Source organism: Mandrillus leucophaeus, unplaced genomic scaffold, assembly GCF_000951045.1.
Source record: "Mandrillus leucophaeus isolate KB7577 unplaced genomic scaffold, Mleu.le_1.0 Scaffold1, whole genome shotgun sequence".
Taxonomy (NCBI): domain Eukaryota; kingdom Metazoa; phylum Chordata; class Mammalia; order Primates; family Cercopithecidae; genus Mandrillus; species Mandrillus leucophaeus.
Window position 1 is genome coordinate 7173479 of NW_012098097.1, and position 20515 is coordinate 7193993.

The following is a 20515-nucleotide window of genomic DNA, read 5'->3' on the forward strand; positions in this document are numbered from 1 at the left end:
AGGTGCGCGCGCATGTAGTCGGCCACGCCGCGCTGCAGGGAGGCCACGCCGTACTTGGTGGCCAACCTGTGCAGGGGGATGGCCTGGGTCAGCAGCACAGTCAGCTCCCCGCAGTACAGGTACCTGCGGGAGAGACCAAGAGGTGGGGTGGGGTCAGGGCGGTACCCACCTCCCAGCATAGCTTTTTCTGAGTCCACAGGGGACCCGGTCTGGAGTTGGAGCTTCACGGTTCAGGTGCAAATACAGTGGAAGCCCCACCCTGAGGCTTCCCATGTTTTCCTTTCAAGGACCCTTCCAGGCCATTCTTACTTCACAGGCTCTTCTTTCCGTTTCCGTGGTGATGTAGAAATTGCCTGCCTTGACTGTGCCTGTACTAGGCCTGCAGCTCTAGGCCGGAACAAAACAGACGTGGCTCCTGCCGTTGGGAGGATCCAGTCTGGTTGGGATCCATGGCCTGCCTTCTCCTTGCCATGAGTCTGGGCAAGTCACTTAATTTCAATGAACCTTAGGTTAATCAATCATTTGGGAAAGGGGGAGTGGCACACACCCCTCAGGGTTATTGTGACAACCAGAGGAGAATAAAGAATCTTGCTACAGGCCAGGTGGGTGCCAGTGGCTCACACCTGGAATCTCAGCACTTTGGAAGGCCAAGATGGGAGGACTGCTTGAGGCCAGGAGTTCAAGACCAGCTTGGGCAACATAGCGAGACCCTATCTCTACCAAAAAAAAAAAAAAGTTAAAACATTAGTCATGCTTGGTGGTGCACACTTGTAGTCCCAGCTGCTTGGGAGTCTGAGTCAGGAAGATAGCTTCAGCCCAGGAGTTCAAGGCTGCGGTGAGCTACGATCATGCCACTACACTCTAGCTTTGTTTTGTTTTGTTTTGTTTTGAGATGGGGTCTTTCCGTGTTGCCCAGGTTGGTCTCAAACTCCCGGACTTGAGCAGTCCTCCCACCTTGGCCTCCCAAAGTGCTGGGAATGCAGGTGTGAGCCCCCATTTCTTTTTTGCAACCTCGCCTTTTGTTTTTCCTCTCCTGCTGTTGATGATCACTTGTGCTGAGTATCTCTCCCTCTCACTTCATCTGCTGCTGTCCCGCTGCTCACCCTTCCTGCCAGTCCCCACTGGCACACGGCACCGCCCTTGCCCCATAGGAGTGCGGCAGCCACTGCCAGCCATCTTCCCCAACATCCATTTCTCCCTTTTCCCCTGCGTGATTGCCTCTGGGAATAAAAGACCACATTTCCCAGGCTCCCTGATAGTGGGCATGGCCATGTGACTAACTGCTGGTCAATGGGCACCAGGAAGGCTGGTTAAATGCAACTGATTCAGGATAACAGGAAGACCCTTTTTGCCCTTCTGTCTTATCCCCTTTCCTGTTGCCTGAAACTTGGAAGCAATGTATGGAATTCTGCAGGCATCTCGTCTGAGCCGTTAGAACAGAGTTACTTTCTTAGACACTAGTGTGAATGGCACTCCCTGTGCAGCACCATGGCAGGAGGCAGGAGAGAGCCGTCTAACTTTTTCAACTCCCTAGCCCTGTGGTTCCAAACCTGGCCAAACACCAAAACCACAGAGATGCTTTAAAATAAAAAATATTCCTCTATAACGGAATATTTAGGAAAATAAAAAGTAAATAAATAAAATAAAATAAAAAATGATTGCTCGCCCTAACCCTAGACCTGAAACTGATGATCCAGGTTGGGACCCATGAAACTGTAGTTTTTTTGTTTGTTTGGTTGGCTCGTTGGTTGGTTTTTTTGAGACAGAATCCTGCTCTGTTGCTCAGGCTGGAGTCTAGTGGCACGATCTCAGCTCACTGCAAACCCAAACTCCACCTCCCAGGTTCAAGCAATTCTCCTGCCTTAGCCTCCCGAATAGCTGGGATTACAGTTGCACGCCACCACACCCAGCTAATTTTCTATATTTTTAGTGGAGACGGGGTTTCACCATGTTGGGCAGGCTGGTCTCGAACTCCTGACCTCAGGTGATCTGCCTGCTTCGGCCTCCCAAATTGCTGGGATTACAGGCATGAGCCACCATGCCCAGCCCCCAAACTGTAGTTTTTAAAAGCTGTCCCATGGCCAGGTTTGGAAACAGCTCTGAGGGGGTTACCAGGAACCGAAAGTGACATCAAACTGTGCAGATGACACAGGCAAAGACAGGGAGCTGTACAGTGGAAGAAGGGATCCAGGGGTCACTGTCATCCCAGTGATGTCTGGGGAAACGGACATAACAACCTCTAAGGGCCTGGGCTTCCCTGACCCTGTAGGTGGAGGAGCCAGGGACTGAGGAAGGGATGAAGCCTCCCCCTAGTCTTCCCTGTCCCACCTGATGAACTTGTCGAAGACCGCGGCGCAGTCCCGTGGCTCCTGCAGCACCGCCTCGCTCTGGTTACTCAGCAGCTCCCGGAACAGCTCGCTGTGCAGTCCCAGCAGCAGGCGGTGGGCGTGGAAGACCCGGACCTCGTCGGTGCCCGCAGCCTGCACCCGCAGAACCACGTCACTGGCGTTGCCCTGTCGCAGCAGCTCCTGCAAGCGCTGGAGCACCGCCTGGGAGTGGTTGATGGAGGTGCCAGCTGCCTCCCCGCCAACATCGGCTCTCTGGGCTGCAGCAGGAAGGAGCACAGCACAGCCTGAGAGGGCGTCCGGGCCCAGGACCTCAGTTGGGGGTGGAGAGCGACCAGCTGGAGACATATGCATGGGTGTGAGCAGAGGGCAAGATGGGCCTAGGCAGACTGTGTGTGCACACCTGTTTGTGCCCACGAGGCGCGTGGATGCATCTGTGACACACAAACACATCCTGGGTGGGAAGGTCATGCCGGTGCAAACCCCAAGAAGATGCTCTTGGACGGGGGCACATTCAGGCAGGGAGAGGTTGTGCTCAGGTTTGGGACAACATGCCCAGAACTCACTTCCGTGCTGCCAGCTCCCCAGGCAAGGGTTGAGGAAACTCATGGTCCCACCCTTCTCACCTCCTAAAGAATTGTCCATCTAACCCCTTGAAGCAGTAGTCAGAAGTGGTGCCTTCACTAACAAATATTTACTGAGCACTTACTATATGCTAAACATTCTCCTAAGAGTTTGGGATATGGCAGTGGACAAAGCAAGCCAAGTTCTTACGCTCATAAAAGCACAAACTGACATATCAGACAGGTAAGACGCACACAAATAAGCACTCCAGTTTGTAAGGAGCCAGCCAGGGAACCAGTGCCAAGGCGCGATCCAGCCCTGCAAAGGCCTTTGAAGGGAATGGGCCTGGGGTACTGGGAGCAGAGAGAGTGTTAGGGAGGCCAGAGCAGTGGCAGGAGAGAGGGTGTGCGACGAGGCTGCAGGTGTGGAAGGGAAGCTGTTTTCCAGGCCCAGCTCTTCCCTCTTGGGTCCTGATCTCTGAGACAGAAGCCCACTTTCTGTGGGTGGCCAGCAGGGGACAGGAGAAAGTGCGAAGGGCCAGCTGGTGCTGGAACAGAACTTCCTGGGTAACTGAGCATCGAGGCCGGCTAGGCCGGCCCTTTTCTCATGCTCCAGGGATGAGAATGACAGTCAGATGGGGATGTGCACTCAGTTACAGAAACTGTCAGCAGCTTTCCCAAGCCGAGAACAGCAAGGGGAGCCTTGCAGAGGGAGGCGGGCAGGGGCCTGATAGCAGCAGATGGGCCCCGGCCACATGCGCGCGCGCGCACAGCACATGCAGGCCCGTGGTGCACACAGGAGAGAAGGCTGGCACAGGAGCAGAGCATCTGTGCATGAGAGAGGGAGGCCAAGGGAGAAAGGGAGGGTGAGAGAGAAGCGGGTAGTGCATTTCCCAGCCCTGCCTCCCCCAGCTGTCACTTTGAAGGACCTGAATGCTGATGGCGTCCCCATTCAGCCTCTGCCCAGGACAATGGGCAATGGAGGGTCCTCTTGTCCTTAAGACCCCTGCCCGCCTGCCCGCCTGGCCCCTCCTTCCTTCAGAGAGATGAGTCCGTGGAGCTGTCCAGTCCACCCCGTGCTCTCCCCAGCAGCTGGACACCGCCCCCTCCCGGCCGGCTGCGTGCAGCCAGGGCTGGGACGTCCTGCTGCTCCACCCTGCCCCGCACCTGGCCCACTGCCCGCTCACCTGCACGTGTGACCAGGCCCACCAAGGTCAGCATGGCCCAGAAGCTGCCCCAGGACCCAGGCTTGGAGTAGCCTCTCCTAGGCATCTTTGTGCTCAGCCCCCAAGTCCACTGGAGGGACGGTGAAGCCCAGACCACTCTGCTCACATCCCTCTTCCTTATATAGGATCCAGCACAAGGGGACGGCACCCCCCTTCCTGCCTGGCCTCCCTCCCCCACTCAGCCTCCTCCATGGATTGGTGGAAACTGGCCCCAGCTGTTGCCCAGGCAACCACTTAAGCCAGAGAGCGGCAGCCCCGGGGACTATTGTGCTGCCTGTGGGCCCCCAAGGGGAACAGATCCGGAACCCTCCTCCCCCAATCTCCTTACCACCCAGCAGGGCTAGCCGTGCCTCTCCCTGGAAAGTTTCAGGCTCTCTGGAGAATAGGCGAGGGGCTCCAGGACCACTGGCAGCCATTGGCCTCCCCCAACCCCAGGCCTCAGCCCTGGCACGGAGCGCACTTGGCAGCGTCGTGGCTGGAGCGCCATGGTGAGCCGGCTGCAAAGGAAGGGCCTGGAAGAGGAGAGGAGAGGCGGCTGAGGCTCCCACCCCTCCCCCACTCCCATTTGGGGTGGGTCAGCTCCTCAGAGAAAAGCTCAGGCATCTCTCGAATAGGGGCCCATGGGTAACTGGTATCAGTTGCACATTCTTTGTTGGAGAAGATTCCCGGAGTGCTGTGGGGAGGGTGATGGGCTGGCAGGAAAGTTCTGAAGGGACTGTGACTGTCACCTCCCCCAGGGGCAAACTGAGCCAGGTGGCAGGGCTGGGCATAGAGCAGATGCCCCCTGCCCCGTGTACCACTGCATGGGCGACCCCTGCCCAGAGCGGAGCTGGCCACCTTCCAGCTCTGCGCTCCAGCCAGCCCAAGGCTGGGTACTGTCTGCCCTGCTGTTTCCTGGCTTGAATTCTCCTTCTCCAAGTGGCCTCAGGTCTCTGAGTTCACCTCCTTGGAAGGCTTCTTTTACCAGCTTCTGTCTTCTTTCCAACTGTAATTTTTCCTTTTCCAGAGTTCCGAGGAGGCATGCTGCAGGCCTGGTGTCTCACTCCCACTGTCGGGAGACTGAGGCAGGGAGCTAGGTTGCAGTCTCAGTTGGGTTAGTGCAGAGGAGTGCTCTTCTAAAAACAAAGGCAACAGAGAGAGGAAAGTGAGGTCTAGAGCTCAGCGGAAGCATGTGTGTGTGTGGTGGCATGCTGTGAGTCCTCACCTTTGCAGGGAGCCAGCAGGGTCTGCCCCAGCTCTTCGTGGGAGGGACTGTTTTGAGCTTGGCTAACTGAAGTGGGTGGCTCCCAAGGGATCTGACTCGGAGGCAGGGCTCTGGGTTGGGGATGAATTGAATCTTCCTCTCCCTGGCTCTCTGGATCCCAGGGGCCAGCTCGATGCATTGATTTCTGCCTCTGGCTGGCACAGAGACCCAACAGCTCCACCCCCTCTCTGGAGCCACAGAGAGAGCAAGAACTGGGTCTGGCACCTGCCTCGTCCGGGTTGGCAGAGTTGGAGATCTCCAACCCAGCGGAAACCCCTCCGGCTGCCCTGACTTTCATGCCTGGCTCCCCTCGTCCAAATCCACTATCCCTTGCCCACTGGCTGCCCGCCTGCCCTTCCCATGGGCTGTACCATGTCCTGGCTCAACCCAGCAAGTCCGAGTCTCCATGCAGCAGGGCAGCCCTTGTCCCTGAGGGCACCCCAGCTTCCAAGCACAGTGCTTTCAATAGGAATGTTATTGATGATAAGAGAACCCGCTACTCAGAAAACTGTCGTTTGATATTTGTGCCTCTCAACTCCAGCCTCCTTCAGCCTCTGCATCAGTCATTCTTTGTTTTGTTTTGCTTTTCTAGAGGCAGAATCTCTCAGTCACCAAGGCTGGAGTGCAGTGACGCAATCTTAGCTCACTGCAGCCTCAAACTCCTAGGCCCAAGCGATCCTCCTGCCTCAGCCTCCCAAGTAGCTGGGACACAGACAGTGCCACCATGCCCAGCTAATTTTGTGTCAGTCATTCTTGAAGGGTAGCCACCTGCATTAGAATCTCCCATGCTCCACCTTGGAACCGGAATTTTCGGGGGCAGGGTCTGGCTGGCTGTATTTTCTAAGTACTCCCAGACAATTGTTACACGCACCGCAAGATAAGCTCTACCTACTAGAGTTAGATTGGTGGCATTTCAAGTGTGAAGGAAGCTGGGAGGCCCTGGATCATCAAGAAGACCCGGGAGAGTCACCTCTGACTCCCCATCTCTGGCAGGCCCCACCTCCCATTATTTCTAACCTCCCTTATCCCTGGCCCTAAATCGAATGATTTAGAAACTAGCTTTCCACATAGAGGCATGCTCTGTTCTCATTTTCTTAACTGAGCACTGCTGGAGTGTCTGTGTGTGTGTGTGTGTTATGCATATGCACACATGTATGCAGTGTGCGTGCATGTGCATATTTATATGTGTGTGTGCGTGTTGTGTGTGCTGTGTGTGTTATGCATATGCACACGGGTGTATGCAGTGTGTGTGCATGTGCATATTTATATATGTGTGTGTGTGTTGTGTGTGCGTGCATATTTGTGGATATGTGTGTGTGGTGTGTGTACTTGCATGTTTATGTATGGGAGAGTGTCCTGGGGCGGGAGAGAGGAAGCCAGGTGTTTGCCCTGAGCAGTCTTTTTTATTTTTCTTTTGAGATGGAGCCTCACCCTGTCACCCAGGCTGGAGTGCAGTGGCGCCATCTCAACTCACTGCAACTGCCACCTTTTGGGTTCAAGCAATTCTCCTGCCTCAGCCTCCTGTGTAGCTGGGATTATGGGTGTGCACTACTATGCCCAGCTAATTTTTTTATTTTTAGTAGAGACAAGGTTTCACCATGTTGGCCAGACTGGTCTCGAACTCCTGACCTCAGGTGATCCTCCTGCCTTGGCCTCCCAAAGTGCTGGGATTACAGGCATGGGCCAAGTGCTTGGCCAAGTCTTTGAGAGGAAGGATCTGCAGCACTGCATATATATGTATATACACATATGTATATAGATATATATACACATGTATATACACATATTTATATATATACACACATATACATACACACATATATACACATACACACATATATACATATATACACATACACACCCATATATACACACACATATACACATATATAGACATACACACATATACACACATACATATATATACACATACACACACACACACATGTATACACATATATACACATATACACACATACACATACACACACATATACACACATGTATATACATATATACACATACATATGCACACATATATACACACACATATATATACACATACACACATGCATATATATACACACATACACACACACATATATATATATACACATACACACACATGTATACACACATATATACACACATACACACACACACATATATATATATACACACACACATATTGGCTCTGTGGATCTGGGAGCTCCATAATTCCTTGAAGGCAAGTCTGATGAGTTCACAAGCCAGCACCATCCCAGAGAGGAGTGTTACTTCCCGCCCCAGACGGGAGTGTTTATAGCCCAAGCCATGTGTCTGAGGTCTTCTGACCAGGAACCTCAGAGGCAGGATTTATTTTTCGAGTTCTGAGTTCTGCTTGCCTTTTCTTTTTTCTGATGTTGTTGTTGTTGTTGTTGTTGTTGTTAGAGATGGGGTCTCACTCTTTCACCCAGGCTGGAGTGTGATGGCACTTTCATAGCTCACCACAGCCTCAAATTCCTGGGCTGAAGCAATCCTCCAGCCTCAACCTTCCAAGTAGCTGGGACCACAGTGTGAACCACTGCACCTGGCTACTTGACTTTTCTTTGCACAACCCCATGTTGTCTTTTTTTTTTTTTTTTTTTTTAGATGGAGTCTCGCTCTGTCGCCAGGCTGGAGTACAGTGGTGCAGTCTCGGCTCACTGCAACCTCTGCCTCCTGGGTTCAAGCGATTCTCCTGCCTTTGCCTCCCGAGTAGCTGGGACTACAGGAACCCACTACCACGCCCAGCTAATTGTTGTATTTTTAGTAGAGACAGGGTTTCATCATGTTGGCCAGTATGATCTCGATCTCCTGACCTCATGATCTACCTGCCTCGGCCTCCCGAAGTGCTGGGATTACAGTCATGAGCCACCGCGCCTGGCCCATGCTGTCTTTTGGGGGAAGTTTTTCCCGTTGTGATAAGTGATCCCTTTGGACAAGGAATCTCTAGTATTATAAAAGCAATGGAAAACTCTTGCAAGCTTGGGATCAGATGAAGAGTTTCTGAATCTGCAAAGGGGGTAATCAGACACTGGGCTGTGATAACACCTCAGAGGGGTGGGCTCCAGACGCAGCCTGGCCCTACCTGGCATCCTCCTTTGCATCTGTAGTGCCTCCTGTCCTGACTTAGGGTTCCCTGAGTCACTGGGCCACTTGGACTGGGGACAGGAAATCATGGGTTTAAGTTCCAGGACCCGTGTACTCAGGGGAGCACATAAAGATAAATATGAGGCCAGGCACGGTGGCTTACATCTTTAATCCCAGCACTTTGGGAGGCTGAGGCGGGCGGATCACTTGAGGTCAGGAGTTCAAGCCCAGCCTGGGCAACATGGTGAAACCCTGTTTCTACTAAAAATACAAATTATCAGCCGGGTGTGGTGGCTGGTGACTGTAATCCCAGCTACTTGGGAGGCTGAGGCAGGAAAATCATTTGAACACGGGAAGCAGAGGTTGCAGTGAGCTGAGATTGTACCCCTGCACTCCAGCCTGGGCAACAGAGAGAGACTCTGTCTCAAACAAATAAACAAACAAAAAACCTTAAATAAGAAGGAATCCTTGGCCAGGTACAGTGGCTCACATCTGTAATCCCAGCACTTTGGGAGGCCGAGGCAGGTGGATTGCATGAGCCCAGGAGCTCGAGACCAGCCTGGGCAACATGATGAAACGCTGTCTCTACAAAAAATACAAAAAATTAGCTGGGTGTGGTGGTGCATGCCTATAATCCCAGCTACTCAGGAGGCTGAGAAAGGAGGATCGCTTGAGCCTGGGAGTTCGAGACTGCAGTGAGCTATGATCACACCACTGTACCACAGCCTGGGTGACAGAGTGAGACCCTGTCTTGAGGCGTGGGGAGGCAGAAGGAAAAAAGAGAGAGAGAGAAAGAGAGAGACCCTTGTGCTCATGCCTGGTAGCTCTGGCTGGACTGATCAGAGCTGAAGACTTCAGAGACCAAAAATGTCAAGGTGTGGCCGGGCGCTGTGGCTCATGCCTGTGATCCCAGCGCTTTGGGAGGCCCAGGTAGGCATATCACCTGAGGTCAGGAGCTCGAGACCAGCCTGGCTAACATGGTGAAACCCCATCTCTACTAAAAATACAAAAAATTAGCCGGGCATAATGGCGGGCACCTGTAATCCCAGCTACTTGGGAAGCTGAGGCGGGAGAATCGCTGGAACCCAGGAGGCAGAGGTTGCAGTGAGCCAAGATCACGCCATTACACTCCAGCCTGGGTGACAGAGCGAGACTCCGTCTCAAAAAAAAAAGAAAGAAAAAAAAGTTAAAGTGTACGGCTGGGTCTTCATAACATCTTTCACCTTGCCCAGGCTGACTCAGAGCTGTCTGCCTTGGTGGATAGAATCCCTTCCACCATGGGCTAGCAGCCTACCCTGGCCACTGACACCACACCATGTAGGAAAGAATCGCCACCACCAAGAAGGGGCCTCTGATGTCTGTACAGGCTGTGTGCTGGCTGATGACTTGGCTGCCCTGTCCTGTCTGCTGCTGGCACTGAGCCGGACATCTCCAGGCTCTACCTCTTGAACCATGGATCCCAGCGTTGTCAGCAATGAGTACTATGATGTTGCCCATGGATGCACAAGATCCAGTGGGACCCCACTTCCCTGCAGGACATCACTGCTGTCCTGGGTACGGAAGCATATACTGAGGAAGACAAATCAATAGTGTCCCATGCACAGAAAAGCCAGCATTCTTGGTTCAGCCATTCCAGGTGGCTGAGGTCTCCACAGGTCACATGGGGAAGCTGGGACCTCCGAATAAGACCATCCAAGGGGCTGGGCGTGGTGACTCACGCCTATAATCCCGGCATTTTGGGAGGCCGAGGCCGGCAGATCATGAGGTCAGGAGATCAAGACCATCCTGGCTAACACGGTGAAACCCCGTCTCTACTGAAAATACAAAAAATTAGCCGGGCATGGTGGCGGGCGCCTGTAGTCCCAGCTACTCAGGAGGCTGAGGCAGGAGAATGGTGTGAACTTGGGAGGTGGAGCTTGCAGTGAGCTGAGATCCGGCCACTGCACTCCAGCCTGGGCGACAGAGCGAGACTCTGTCTCAAAAAAAAAAAAAAGACCATCCAAGCACTCCAGCAGTTTCTGCCAGGTGAACCCAGCCATCTCCCAGAACAGACCTTCTATGGGGTGGGATTCTAAGTTGCTGGAAGGACATGCATGGGGCATAATTTTAGCAAACTTAGTCCCCCTCCTCCATCTCTCCCTCTCCTCTCTCTGAATCCAGGGAGCTCTAGTTTTGTGAGAGCCTTGGTTGAAACCATTGTGTTCTGTCTGAAGAATATTTAAAGTTTCCAATCAAGTGTACATCCCTCAAAAAAACAAAGTGGGCTTGGCGTGGTGACTCACACCTGTAATCCCAGCTCTTTGAGAGGCCAAGGCAGAAGGACCACTTGAAGCCTGGAGTTCCAGACCAGTCTCGGCAACACAGCGAGACCCCAAACTCTCTATGTATCTATACATAAAATAAAATTTAAAAAACAAGGTGTAGGGACAGGGTAGGCACTCGGTAAATGTTGGCGGGGACCCTCTTTGCCCCTCACCCATGGCAGCTCCTTGAAGAGAGGTCCTGCCTTCTCTCACCCCTAGCCTCCCACTGCAAGGAGGTGGTGGCCTGGGGCGTCATCTGTGCTCCTTGCACTTTCTGGGGCTGGGGTCCCAGCACTCCACCAGAGGACCTTTCCTGAGCAGGCAGCTCCCTCTCCAGTCTCACTGCGCCACCCAGGGTGCCTGGCCAAACCATGCGACTTTCAGGCTTGCAGGATCAGGATGTGGCCACCAGGAGGCAGCAGAGCCTCTGCTGTGAGTATCCGAGGGAGTGTTGGGGAGGGGGATTCCAGGCTCGGATGTGAGCTCTAACTCCCAGAGCTGGGAAGCTCCCTATATTTCCTGCCATATTTTCTGCTGCATTCCCAGAGGACAGGCCGTGGGAGGTGATTCCAGGGGGACCTGAGCTCTCCTCCCAAGGCCGTCTATGGGGCGTCTATGTACCGGGTGCCTGCTTGTGGGCTGCTCCAGTCACTCTTCCTCTAGGGCAGGGGAGCCAGAGCTGCAGATTCTGGCCTCTGAGTGCTCATCGGCACCGGCTGGTGTTTATTTGCCAGGGATTGATATTCTTGAGGGATGATCCATTTCACTAGGGCCAGGAAAACAACAGCTTGCAGGACTGTGGTTTCCCAGCACCGGCTGCAGGCAGCCTGGTCTGGCTGCTCCCAGGGCATGCCCCACCCTGTGCACGACTGCCTGCCACCCTGCCCCTGGGGGCAGCCTCCACCTCCCGCACCATGATCACTGCAGGACTGACCCTGTATACCTGGTCCCCTGGGCCTCTTGGGATCATAGCCCTGTCTGTGGCAGCCTCAACCCTCCTACCTGGCACGAGTCCCCCAACTCCTCGCAGAGGTGCTCTTCTCTCTTCCCTCCCAGTCTGGATGCTCAGGGTCAGCACCCCGAGTCCTTCTGCCTGTCCCCAAAGTCCTCAGCCTCAGGATGTGACCCCAGCTGAGCCCAGGCCAGCTCACAGAGTGCCCTGGGGCGGGAGGCAGCCCCCCAGAACCCCCATCCTGCCTCTTCTCCTCACTTCCTGCTCCCCCAGGCGTAGACAGACCTGTGAACCTCACGCCACCCTCAGCTCGTCTCTCCTGAAGCTGAAGCACCTGCCCAGCCCGACCCCTTCTCCTGCCTGCACGCCTTAGAGGACCCTGGTTTGCTCCACCAGCATCTACCCTCGCTCTTTCCCCGGTGCCTCCGCCCACCGATTCCTTCCTCCTCCTTCCCCCGCCCCACCCCCCTTCACTAATAGGCTCCGTGTCTCGGGAAGGATCCTGGGGCAAACAACCACTTGGAGAGCCAAGGGGTGAGAGGTGCAGCTGGCGATGCTGACAGAGAGCTGCGGGGACCCTCAGGAAAAGCCACAGGTGACCCAGGACTCAGGGCCCCAGAGCATGGGGCTTGAGGGACGAGAGACAGGTAAGGCATCTTGAAGTACGGTGTGCTGAGGGCAATCAGGTGGGAAGGCAGAAGGGAACAGGAGGCAGGTTAGGGACCTAGAGGGTGGAGTAGGGGCCGAAGCTGAGAGTGAGTGAGCAGTGAGCCCCCGGGCTGCAGCAGGAAACGAAAAGCTGGAGTTCTACCTGAAAGAGACGTGCAGTGTGGTTTCAGGGGAACAGGGGCCAGAGTGGACGGTGCTCATCCTAGACCAGCCACCTTACCCCTGTGGACTCAGTTTCCCCATCTGTGGACCTGGGCCATTCCAGCTTTAGTGGTGCTCACCTCTGAAGAGGGCCTCTTTAGCTTAGAAAAGAGGGGGTCCTAGCAACAGCCTCTCTTTAGAGGGGGACAGCTGTTGAGTGGAGCTGTGCAGCCCTGGGGCCTCCACTGTGGGACTCCCAGAGAGGTCCCTGTGTGTGGCCGGCATCACCTGGGTCAGAATCGCCCAGATGCTGATGACAAGCACAGCTGCTGTGACCCCGCTTCAGACCCTCTGGCCCAGCCCGCCCAGAGGAGGCCCAGGAGCCTGCATCTCCACAAGTGCCCCCGTGATCCTGTTTCAGAGCCCCTGCTAGGCAGGGTGAGGACCCATGGGGAGCAGTGGTCTCTATGGCAGCAGACCGTGCTGCCACGGACTTCCCATCAGTGGGGGAGCCGGGCCACTGAGGCAGTGGGGTGAGGTGGGGTGGGGGTGAGGGTGGTCTTGGCAAGAATTCTCACAGCAACAGACAGTGCACTCAGCTGGGTCTGACTAGAGCGTCTGCACAGAGCAGGGTGACTAGAAAGACCCCAGGTCAGGGCGGGGCTGCTGCCCAGCCAGGTTAGAAATAGACCAGAGGCTCTGACTCTGCCCGTCCTCCCCTTCTAGCTGGCCAGCCACGAGTGACCCTGCTGCCCACACCCAACAGCAGCGGGCTGAGCCAGGAGTTTGAAAGCCACTGGCCAGAGATCCCGGAGAGGTCCCCGTGTGTAGCTGGCGTCATCCCTGTCATCTACTACAGTGTCCTGCTGGGGCTGGGGCTGCCTGGTGAGTGGGGAGCTAGGGTCTGGGGACTTGGGCTTGGCCAGAAATGGGGATCCTTCTTCAATGGGTGCCAGTCCTCTGTGTTGACTCCTGAGGCCCTGGATCATAGACCCCTGGTCTTTCCTTGCCATTGTCAGGGTGTTCTGGGTCACTGGGGAGTAAAAGTAAGGGGCTAGGATTTGGGGGTGCTCACGGCTAAACCCAAGTTTTCCCCAGCAGTGAGCACCCTCTTAGGATAGCAGAATTCACATAGGAACTGGCTGAGCTCAGTACCAAGCTCCCTGTGCTGCCCATGCCTTCAGAGAGCAGAGCTGGGGGCAGAGGTAGGTGCACGGATATGGGAAGAATGGGTGGTCGTCTCGGCCCTGGGGCTTTCTCCAAGTCTGATAGCTAAACCCATGTCTGTGTCCAGGGACGCCTCCACTCTGGAGGATACAGAAAACCTAAAAAGGACTTGAAGGACAATGCCATAGGACAGGTGGCTTCTCTTTTATTTATTTATTTATTTATTTATTTATTTATTTATTTATTTATTTGAGATGGAGTCTCGCTCTGTCACCCAGGCTGGAGTGCAGTGGTGTGATCTCAGCTCACTGCAGCCTCCGCTTCCCAGGTTCAAGTGATTCTCCTGCTTCAGCCTCCCAAGTAGCTGGGATCATAGGCATGCACCACCATGCCTGGCTAATTTTTAATAGAGATGGGGTTTCTCCATGTTGGTCAGGCTGGTCTGGAACTCCTGACCTCAGGTGATCTGCTCACCTTGGCCTCCCAAAGTGCTGGGATTACAGGCGTGAGCCAGCACGCCCAGCCAGGACAGGTGGCTTCTGAGGACACCCTGCCATGTGCACTTACCTGTGTATAACTGGGGTACAGCCAGTGGCTTGCAGTGGATGGACAGGGCAGAGGTGGCCTGGGTTGCCTTCTGGGCAAAGTGGGGTTTCAGAAGGATATGGAAGGAGGAAAAACAGAAGCCAGCACAGCCTCTGTACATGCAGATGGGGAGGGGCGATGGCGACACCTTGGAAAGCAGAGTCTGAACTCTCTTCTGATGCCTCTGCCTCTCCCCTCCCTGACCTTGGCTGCCACCAGTCAGCCTCCTGACCGCAGTGGCCCTGGGCCGCCTTGCCACGAGGACCAGGAAGCCCTCCTACTACTACCTTCTGGCACTCACGGCCTCGGATATCATCATCCAGGTGGTCATCGTGTTCGCGGGCTTCCTCCTGCAGGGAGCCTTGCTGGCCCGCCAGGTGCCCCAGGTTGTGGTGCGCATGGCCAATATCCTGGAGTTTGCTGCCAACCACGCCTCAGTCTGGATCGCCATCCTGCTCACAGTTGACCGCTACACTGCCCTGTGCCACCCCCTGCACCATCGGGCCGCCTCGTCCCCAGGTCGGACCCGCCGGGCCATTGCTGCTGTCCTGAGTGCTGCCCTGTTGACCGGCATCCCCTTCTACTGGTGGCTGGACGTGTGGAGAGATGCCGACTCACCCAGCACTCTGGACGAGGTCCTCAAGTGGGTTCACTGTCTCACTGTCTATTTCATCCCTTGTGGTGTGTTCCTGGTCACCAACTCGGCCATCATCCACCGTCTACGGAGGAGGGGCCAGAGTGGGCTGCAGGCCCGGGTGGGCAAGAGCACAGCCATCCTCTTGGGCATCACCACACTGTTCACCCTCCTGTGGGCACCCCGGGTCTTTGTCATGCTCTACCACATGTATGTGGCCCCTGTCCACCGGGACTGGAGGGTCCACCTGGCCTTGGATGTGGCCAACATGGTGGCCATGCTCAACACGGCAGTCAACTTTGGCCTCTACTGCTTTGTCAGCAAGACTTTCCGGGCCACTGTCCGACAGGTCATCCACGATGCCTACCTGCCCTGCACTTTGGCATCACAGCCAGAGGGCATGGTGGCAAAGCCTGTGATAGAGCCTCCGGGACTCCCCAAAGGGGCAGAAGTGTAGAGAAAGGGGCCCAGCTGGGGAGCTCAGGGTGGCTCATGGCCACATGTACTGAGACCTTTGAGGTTGTGCTCAAAAAACGTTTATCAACACCTTACTTTCCTTGGGTGGGGGTGAGGCTCCTCGTTTGGGTGTGGATCCCAGGTAGAGAGGAGGACAATTTAACCAACTCTCACATTTGCTTCACCAGCAATCCCTATTTCCTGGGAAGATGAAAGGGCACTGCCAGGAACAGGCTAATAACAGTGCTGTGGGCATTCCTTTGAGGGGGGCATTTTGCCTGGCTCATCATGAATGCAGATACATGTTGGTTGAACAGATAGAAAAATGGACAGAAGGATGGATGGATGGATAGATGGATGGATGTGAATTGTCTCCAGCCCACCCCCGTTTCCTGGTGCCTGCCTCTCATTCCCTGAATGGATCACCTCTCCAGCTCCCAGTGGCAATGCCGAGTTTGAAAAGGAAGATATCTTCAGGACTTAAAGCATTTCTTAGGCTGGGGGAATCAAAGAGGTTGAGCTGAGCAATGGGAGGGGACTGCTTGGGGGACAAAAGCCCCCAGGGCCAGCCAGAAAGGGGTGATCTTAAATCAGATGTGAGGTGCCCAGGCCCATATCTGTCCAGCCACAGGAGACACAGCCCCATAGGTCTCAAACACGCTGGTTCGATTCCACATTACTCCCTGCCCTAAGCCAGAACAGATTCATGGGCCCAGAACCAGCACTGGGGCTGTAGTTTTTGTTGTTGCCAATGAGGAGAAAGAAAATGGTCTCTTAACCCAGGGTCCTAGGAGAACAGGAAAGGAGGACCTAGCTGGAGATGACCCTGAGATTCTGCTGAGCGACCCGAGTCCACACCCCTTGGGGAAAGGTCTTTTCCTCCACCAATGGGAAGCGGGAGTTGGCAGAGCCGATCAGAGCCATGAGGAGCTCTGCTCAGCACCTCCAGCCTCTCCAGGGAACCTCTCCAGGGCCCCTCTCTCGTCTCAGCACCACCATCCCAGAGAGGCAGCTGGGAGGCATTAGCAGATGGAACTCCCACCTGCTCAGGCTGTGGGTAAACACATTAGCGCTCAGCCAGTACCACTTTCTGCTTCCTGGTCAGGCTGAGCTGACCTTTGTCCTGAATGGGAGGTTCAGACCTGCCCCCACCCTCTTAGTGGGATGACATCAGTGAAAGAGCTGTTTGTGCTCCCAGCACACAGTCAATGCAGAATCAGTGCTCCCAGCACACAGTCAATGCAGAATCAATGCATGGCTTTCCACTTTGCCTCTCTGCTTCTCCCCAGAGCAGGGATGTCCAGATGGGGAGGTTCAGCTAACCCAGAAAGAGGATAATGTGGGTCTCCCATGATTCTCAACTCCAAAAAGCTCTGAAAACCAAAACATGTTTCCAAACTTTGCCACAAACACATTTAGTGGCACAATGTGACCTGAACTGATGTGAGGTGATTTTTGGTCCTGATGTTGTCCTGTGATTGTGAATCCTGCCAGCCGCACCCGGGACTGCTAGTGGAGTGATCATGCACTGCTGTCCACACCCCACAGATTGTGATCGAACACACACCACTAGATCCACACAGCACCTTCCTCTGCTCTGATGTATTCTGAATTCCAAGACACATGTGGTGCCGAGTTCAGAGAAAGGATTGAGGACCTGTAAACCCAACATTTCTGCTCCAGGATGGTCTACACTGACCCTGAGCAGTTGCTGAAGATGGAGGACTCCCCCGCTGCCCGCACCTCCATGTGCACACACAGATGTGTCCCCAGGCAGGGGACAATGTTGGCCCCAGCCCAGCCTGAGCCTGCCCTACAGAAGCGGACACGAGAAGAAAGCACAAAGTTCCATGGATGAAGAACTAAATAGAACAACTTGCAGGGACCCTGCAGGAGAGAACCCAGTATCAGGGAAGAGCATCTGTGTCTCCATGGGTGGCAACAGCAGCTGGGTCTAGGCCAGAGACAGGATGCCTTCCTCAGCTGTCTTGGGGGGCTGTCTTCCAGGAGGCCACCTGCAAGATTGGCTCACCTGTCTCTGAGCACCAGTGAAACCAGGAACTTCCAGAAACTGTTGGGGAGGCTCTTTCAAGACACAGTTTTGTTTTGTTTTGTTTTGTTGACATGAAGTCTCACTCTGTCACCCAGTCGCTCAGGCTGGAGTGCAGTGGCGCGATCTCAGCTCACTGCAACCTCCGCCTCCTGGGTTCAAGTGATTCTCCTGCCTCAGCCTCCCGAGTAGCTGGGACTACAGGCGCCCACCACCACATCCAGCTAATTTTTGTATTTTTAGTAGAGACGGGGTTCCACCACGTTGGCCAGGCTGGTTGAGAAAATTTTGCATTGAGCCACCATAACCCTGGTGTTAATATTCCTATAACTTCACTTATACCAACAGGCTAGGGCAATATCCGTGTTTTCAAACACCCCTGCATCCGGAGTATTGGAACTGTTTTACAAACTTAGGAAATTGAGACATAGAGAGATTAAACGGTATGCCCCTAGCCCAGAGCTGCTCAAGAGCAACGCGGAGACTCAAACCCAAGTCTGCTGGTTCCTGGTCCATTGTCTGTTCCACCCCACACCTTGCAGGTGCTCTCAGATGTAGAAGATTAGAGGCAGATCACTCTCGGGGATCTTTTGCATTGCTTAGAACTTTCTAGTGCTGGGCTTATCAGATTTGAGAATCAGTATCACATTTTCCTAATAAAATGCATTAGGTGATCAGGCACAGTGGCTCATGCCTGTAATCTCAGCACTTTGGAAGGCAGAGGTGGGCGGATCACTCGAGGTTGAGGAATTCGAGACTAGCCTGGCCAACATAGTGAAACCCCATCTCTACTAAAAAGTCCAAAAACTAACTGGGCGTGGTGGTGGGTACCTGTAATTCCAAGTACTCGGAGACTGAGGCAGGAGAATCACTTGAATCCAGGAGACGGAGGTTGCAGTGAGCCAAGATTGCACCATGGAAGCACCATGGAACTCCAATCTGGGCAACAAGAGTGAAACTTCAACTCAAAACACACACACACACACACACACACACACACACCCCACACACACACAGTAACAGTTTCTTTTTAGCATTTGTGTAACCTTTAATAAAATGAAGTGATAATCGCCTTGGTAAGCATGTCACTGAAATGTAAATGAAAAGTATTATTAAATCTGCCACTCTCTCGACTGGTTTCTAGAGGAGAGAAAGACTTAAATGGTTTCAGTTTATTGTTCTTCCCTTCTCCCTCCATACCCTACCCACCCATCTGCTGAAATATCTTAGCTAAAGAAAATCCTTTTTGAGATTCTGAGTTTCTTTCCTAACAATTCCCTCCACACGTTTGATGTGCTGGTTGATCTTACTGTCTATCAATCATCCTTTGTTAATATCTGAGGATAGTTATTGCTCACGTGTCTTTCATTTCTTCCCGAGCCTATGTATGATTTTTGCTGTTTGGAAGTTGGTTGACAAATTGTTTCCTGGACTCTATTAGTTTTCAAGCGTTGCCATAACAAAACACCACAGACTGGGTGGCTTAAACAACACCCGTGTTTTTGTTTGTTTGTTTTTGGGATGGAGTCTCGCTCTGTCGCCCAGGCTGGAGTGCAGTGGCACAATCTCGGCTCACTGCAACCTCCACCTCCTTTGTTCAAGTGATCCTGCTGCCTCAGTTTCCCAAGTAGCGAGGACTACAGGCGCACATTACCACGCCTGGTTAATTTTTGTATTTTTAGTAGAGACAAGGCTTTCACATGTTGGCCAGGCTGGTCTCGAACTCCTGACCTCAAGTAATTCACCTGCCTCAGCCTCCCAAAGTGCTGGGATTATAGGCGTGAGCCACCATGCCTGGCGAGAAATGTGTTTTCTTACAATTCTGGAGGCTGGAAGTTCAAAACAATGTATCAACCAAATGCAGAGGCTCACACCTATCATCTCAGCAATTTTGAAGGCTGAGGCAGGGGGATCACTTGAGCCCAGGAGTTCAATACCAGGCTAAACAGCATAGCAAGACCCTGTCTCTACAAAAAATACAAAAATAGCTGGATGTAGTGGAGGATCACCTGAGCCTAGGAGGTCAAGGCTGCAGTGAGCCAAGACCACGCCACTGCACCCCAACCTGGGCGACAGAGTAAAGGGTGACCTTGTCTAAAAAGAGAAAGAAGAAGGTGTTAGCAGCTTGGGTTGCTTCTGAGGCCCTCTCCTTGCCCTGCAGAAGGCCACCTTCTTCTCCCTGTGTCCCCACATGGCCTTCCCTCCATGCACACCTCCAGTGTCCCTGTATGTCCTAATCTTTTCCTATAAAGATGGCAGTCAGGTTGGATGAGAGCACATTCTAACAGCCTCATTCGAACTTCATCACCTCTTTCAAGGCCCTATCTCCAAATGCAGTCCCATTTTGAGGTACTGGGGATTAGGTCTTCAACATATGAATTTGGTTCGGGGGAAACTATGGGTATTTTAAAGACAAATGTTCCTTGGCTGTGGATCCAGGCTTTAATAAAAGTCACTTTTCTCTTGGCTGTATACAAACTGTCCCCACCTTTCTCTTCTCCTTGGCTGGCATAACGGGACTCAAAGCCAGTCTCGTATCTTTAAACATGATCTCTCCTTTCTTCCTGGAAGATCTTGAAGTTTTTGAAGATTCAACCTTGTTGAACAGGTACCTGGAGGCGGGCCTGTTAATTTCCACACGGAGAGTATCTTTTCATTCAGAAAAGGTTCTTTTCTTTCTTTTCTCTTTCTCTTCCTCCCTCCCTCCCTCCCTCCCGCTCTCCCTCCCTTCCTTTCTCTCTCTCTCTCTCTCTCTCTTTCTTTCTGAAGGGGGGTTGCACCATGTTGCCCAGGCTGCTCCTGAATTCCTGGGCTCAAGCGATGTGTCTGCCTCGGCCTCCCAAAGTGCTGAAATTACAGGCCTCTTTTCCTTTTTTGAGACAGGGTCTCCTCTGCCACCCAGGCTAGAGTGCAGTGGCACGACCACAGCTCCCTGCAGCCTCAACCTCCCAGGCTCAAGCAATTCTCTGGCCTCAGCCTCCCAAGTAGCTGGGACCACAGGCATGCATCACCCACCATGCCTGGCTAATTTTTTTTTTTTTTTTTTGTAGAGACGAGGTCTCCCTATGTT

The 20515-nt window shown here is 53.5% G+C and overlaps 2 protein-coding genes across 2 annotated transcripts in view; one reads left to right on the top strand and one right to left on the bottom strand.

The window, feature by feature from the left end:
* The window catches only part of BTBD17 (BTB (POZ) domain containing 17), a 5423-nt gene extending 1200 nt beyond the window's left edge, over positions 1–4223 (bottom strand). The window contains exons 1-3 of the mRNA XM_012002308.1: positions 4096–4223; positions 2329–2605; positions 9–123 (exon numbers count right to left, since the gene is read on the bottom strand). Of these exons, the coding sequence (XP_011857698.1) occupies positions 9–123; positions 2329–2605; positions 4096–4180 (477 nt within the window). The 5' untranslated portion in view covers positions 4181–4223. The remainder of the gene's footprint in view (positions 1–8; positions 124–2328; positions 2606–4095) is intronic.
* Positions 4224–9987: 5764 nt separating this feature from the next.
* On the top strand, positions 9988–15396 carry GPR142 (G protein-coupled receptor 142). The gene is made up of 5 exons (XM_011972289.1): positions 9988–10186; positions 10494–10513; positions 12224–12338; positions 13280–13438; positions 14525–15396. Exons 1-5 carry the CDS (start codon positions 9988–9990, stop codon positions 15394–15396), a joined length of 1365 nt encoding a protein of 454 aa, XP_011827679.1.
* Positions 15397–20515: the final 5119 nt, after the last annotated feature.